General features: G+C 35.8%; 1 protein-coding gene across 1 annotated transcript in view; it reads right to left on the reverse strand.

Moving 5' to 3' along the window:
- Nucleotides 1–4,203, reverse strand: part of vps8 (VPS8 subunit of CORVET complex) — a 179,632-nt gene that overhangs the window by 20,102 nt on the left and 155,327 nt on the right. The window contains 5 exon segments of the mRNA XM_032527504.1: nt 448–530; nt 1,237–1,318; nt 1,487–1,669; nt 3,197–3,286; nt 3,768–3,912. Of these exon segments, the coding sequence (XP_032383395.1) occupies nt 448–530; nt 1,237–1,318; nt 1,487–1,669; nt 3,197–3,286; nt 3,768–3,912 (583 nt within the window).

Genomic DNA, 4,203 nt, shown 5'->3' on the forward strand with positions numbered 1-4,203 from the left:
TTTATTCTACTTTCGTGCAACAGGCCCCAGGTCTGCTTCTGGTTAAACAAAAAGGATCTTACTCCTTAACAAAAAGGACTATATCTGTAGGGATCCATTCCATAATGTTTTCAGATACTTAATAGAATAATAATAATAATAGCATTATTATTATTATTATAATAATAATTTAAAAAAAAATAATAATAGAATAATCTGAGCCTTTCAGTGGCAAAAACAGAACTTTTAGTGGACGGAAATTGATGCATCAATGACCCAAGTGGTTACATTGCAACCTGAAATGCTAACTACAGTGTTCTCGCTTAATATTGGACTCATTCAAAAGATTGTTGTTCCCATTATTCAACTAAAAAACATGGGAAAAAAGGGTCAATGTTGAAAAAAAAACTAAAGTTTTTCTTTAAAATAGGGAAGATCAAAAAAGCAGCACAAAACACACATACACACCTGCAGTATTCGTTGGATGATGGCAGGCAGAGAAATAAAGCTGCTCATGCAGTTGAGAACCTTCATCGTCAGCTCCTTCAGCACTGAGACATACAAAAATCTAATTAATATCATCTTCATCAACAGCATCACCATCGTATTGTTTCAGATGGTGAAGAAATAAACAAAGGTGCTCAATGGCTACATAAAGCACAATCACATCATACATATGAATGTATGTAATTTGTGTACTGTACAACATTGATATGGTGTGTCCGTTTTATTTTCATGTATTAATGAAATTCTTGTTAAAGTGTTATGTTTATGTTTGAGCGAAGAGTAGCTAATGTTTTGCGTCAACTAATAAATAAATACGGACACTCTGTTCCACTGTTCAATATGGAAGATGGAAATTGCATAAATAAAAAACAAATCATACAAAGAAATAACCTGAAATACATCATACATTGTTGTATTTCCTTTGCGTGTATGCACTCACAGTGTCATACGGTGTCATTCATGTATTTATACATGAATAACAAATGCAAAAAGAAAAATAATTTAGCTTTTTATGTCTGTAATAGTAATAGAATTTTTCAGTGCCACACTAAAATCAAACTCACATAAAACCAACGTGAAGAGGTGTTTTGCATTTAAGTGTCCAGCAGAGAGAAGCACAGAGCTACAACAATTTATTGCAAAGCACTGTCGTTAGTTTTCATGACACAAAAAACATTGAAGGACTTCTGTCAAGATTAGAGCCAAATAACTTGACAAATGACATCCTTGCTCACGTGTGTGTGTGTTTACCTTCAAATGTATGTTCGGCATTGAGCCCCTTTACTAGTTTTTGAGAAGTCATCATTGTCTCCAGCAATGGAAACCATAGAACCTGTGAGCAAGTAAAAAGAATCAAAAATGATCAAACTTTATTTTTCAACTTCACATACACACAGTACAATGTAGTGAAATTCTATTACTGCATTTAACCAACCCAAAAGAATGAATGAGGACACACTTTCACTGTTACACCCAGCCACACACTGCCAGTGTACTGTACCTCTCTTTGTTGCTGGTATAGGTTGTCAGAGCTTCGATGACACAAGGCAATGATGTTATTCAGTGAATCCGTTACTCTCATCAGTGTTGATTCACTGTCGTTCTCCTCTTTATCTGGTCTTCCATCTCGTTCAACTCCTCTGTCACCCTCAGCAGTAAGGAGATTTAGTTTTTCCTTCAATGTCTTCAGAGGGAGTATTAAAGTGCTTTAGTGATAATAACAGCTACATTAAACAACAGAGGTGAAAGTAAGTACATGTACTTGTTCAGTTTAAGTACAGTTGATCTACCGGTACAGTACATTATACATTTATATGAATGTATGCTACTACTCCACAACACTACATGCAAACCAATAAATATTTATTAGGACTGATAATTAATTGCATTTTTAACTGCATGAGTGTCCTAGTTAACTTGCGATTAATAGCAAATTAATCAAGTTTTTTTATCTGATCATAAATAATTTAATTTAATTTTTTTTTTTTTTTAGGTTTGTAATGATTAAGTGGTATTTGAGACTGGACATATTCTTGTGTTAATTTAGTTCACATCACATGCAAATAACTTTAGTCTTGTCGAGACAACCATCTGGAAGGAATTTGAAACTCAACTTGCCATTCAAAAGACGCTTTTCTATATCCATTTCTGCTGAAGGAGCTTTGTTTCTGCTAGCCATCTATTCCTGTTCATGGATGTAGTCTCAGACAAGTAATATAATAATAATATATGGACCAGCTCCATGTCTCGTCTTTTGCTGCAGGCAGTCACAGTGCTGCTGCACAGTGGACAGAGTGGGAGAGAGCTCCTGCACTGTACGAAGGAGCTGTGGACTGCATGCAAGGGAATGAATTACAATGGAAATATATCAGAATATATAAAAGTTGCTAAGAGGGTCTGAAAAGTCTAGCGAGAAAGTCATTGTCCACAACGTTACTGCTGAAAACAGCTTCCTGATTTCGCAAACTATGGAGAAAAATCACACAATGTCTGTGCAATAATTGCAAGTTAAAATAATACGTGGCGTTAAAAGGAATTTGCATTAACTCGTCATTAACGTGTTTATTTTGACAGCCCTAATATTTATATATGTAGATATTTAGCGTCAGGAAAACACTTTGGAATTACCTACACTTACGCATAATTTATCCATAAAATTTGGCTCGCGTAACAAAACACCCAATGTTGGCTTGTGGCTCAGAGGAAGAGTCGCCATGGTGTATAGCTGTCCACTGCTCCTATACTTATTATTGTATTCTACTTTGTGTATGTGACAAATAAAAATAAAGTTTATGTAAACTTGTTAAATTATCTTTTTGACGAATTGGCAAACTAAATGAAATATTTCAGTATTAAAAATTCAATGAAAAACATTCCTGAAATATCAATAAGATGATCCTGTTTTGTATGGCAAAACGGTCTAAAACTCCTTCTGGAAAATGTGAGATGTGATCAACACATGCAGGAAACATGAGGTTGCTCACTGCTGTAAATATGGGTTAACTAGTGGTGTAATGCAACTTTGAAGCATATCAGACCACATTTTCTAACTAAATGATGCAAAATGCAGGGAAGTTCAAGGGGTTCACAGACTATTTCTTGGCACTGTTTATTAGCCACTACTACTTTAGAGCCCTTGTATTGATGTGTCTAATTGGTAATTAGTTAATTAACAAATCTAAGGACTGATTACTCTGTTCTTTGTAGCTACCTCTAACAAAACAGCAAAAGCTCCATGAACATCTCCTTTCTTCTCCAGCAGATAGGCTGTAGCCTCATTGTGGTGGTACTTCTGTGTTATCTAGAGAGAGAGAGCGAGAGAGAGCGAGAGAGAGAGGCACATGCTTTCAGACTCACAGGTGCAGGTAGGCAGTAAGTCCCCATCTGGTAATAAAATAATTACTGTTCGCAGTATGATGCAGTTCGATGCTATTGTGACAGTTGTTTATTTATTTGTTGGCCATTTCATTATGTAATTGAACGTTTACTTCCTAGTAATAGTGTAGATAGTCTGGATCAACGGAACTTCATTTCCAAGACAATTGCCTGATATCCGGCGTGATGTCCTACACATTTTGCTCTCTGTGTGTTGCAATTCTCATGATAACTCTTGTGATGAATTGATACTATAAATAAAAATAAAAATGTAATTGAATTACTGCAACACTACTGTCATATGGAAAACTACTCATGCCGTTGCTGCAACATGAACTCAGTGCAGACATTTAACTCTTCTACACAAACGCATTTAAAGAATATATTTAAAGTATAGTAGATAGTACTTGTATGGCCTCCTCCAGTCTGTAGTGCTGGGAGGTCTGCAGGAAGCTCAGGAGTTGCTGGGGGGCAAAGCGGCACTGTAAGCCTAGCAGAAGCTCATGGAGGTCACGTTCCAGAGCCAGGTTGGTCCCTGAATGATGGCCTTCCCTGAAGAACAGAGCAAACAAAATGTTAAAGGAAGAAAAGGTGGAGACAAAGAGGTTAGAAGCGGAGGCAAATTAAGAAGAAATGCAAGAGTGGGCTAGGAAAGTTATCACCAGAGGTGGAAAGTAATAAATGACATTTATTCACATTACTGAATTGAGTAGTTTTGTTGTGTATTTTGTATTTTTCAAGTAGTTTTTAAAATCTGTATTTAAAAATGTACTTGATTACGTATTTAGTGAAGTCTTGTACGCTCACCTAAAGGATTATTAGGAACACCTGTTCAATTTCTCA

Source organism: Etheostoma spectabile, chromosome 10 (genome assembly GCF_008692095.1).
Source record: "Etheostoma spectabile isolate EspeVRDwgs_2016 chromosome 10, UIUC_Espe_1.0, whole genome shotgun sequence".
Taxonomy (NCBI): Eukaryota; Metazoa; Chordata; class Actinopteri; order Perciformes; family Percidae; genus Etheostoma; species Etheostoma spectabile.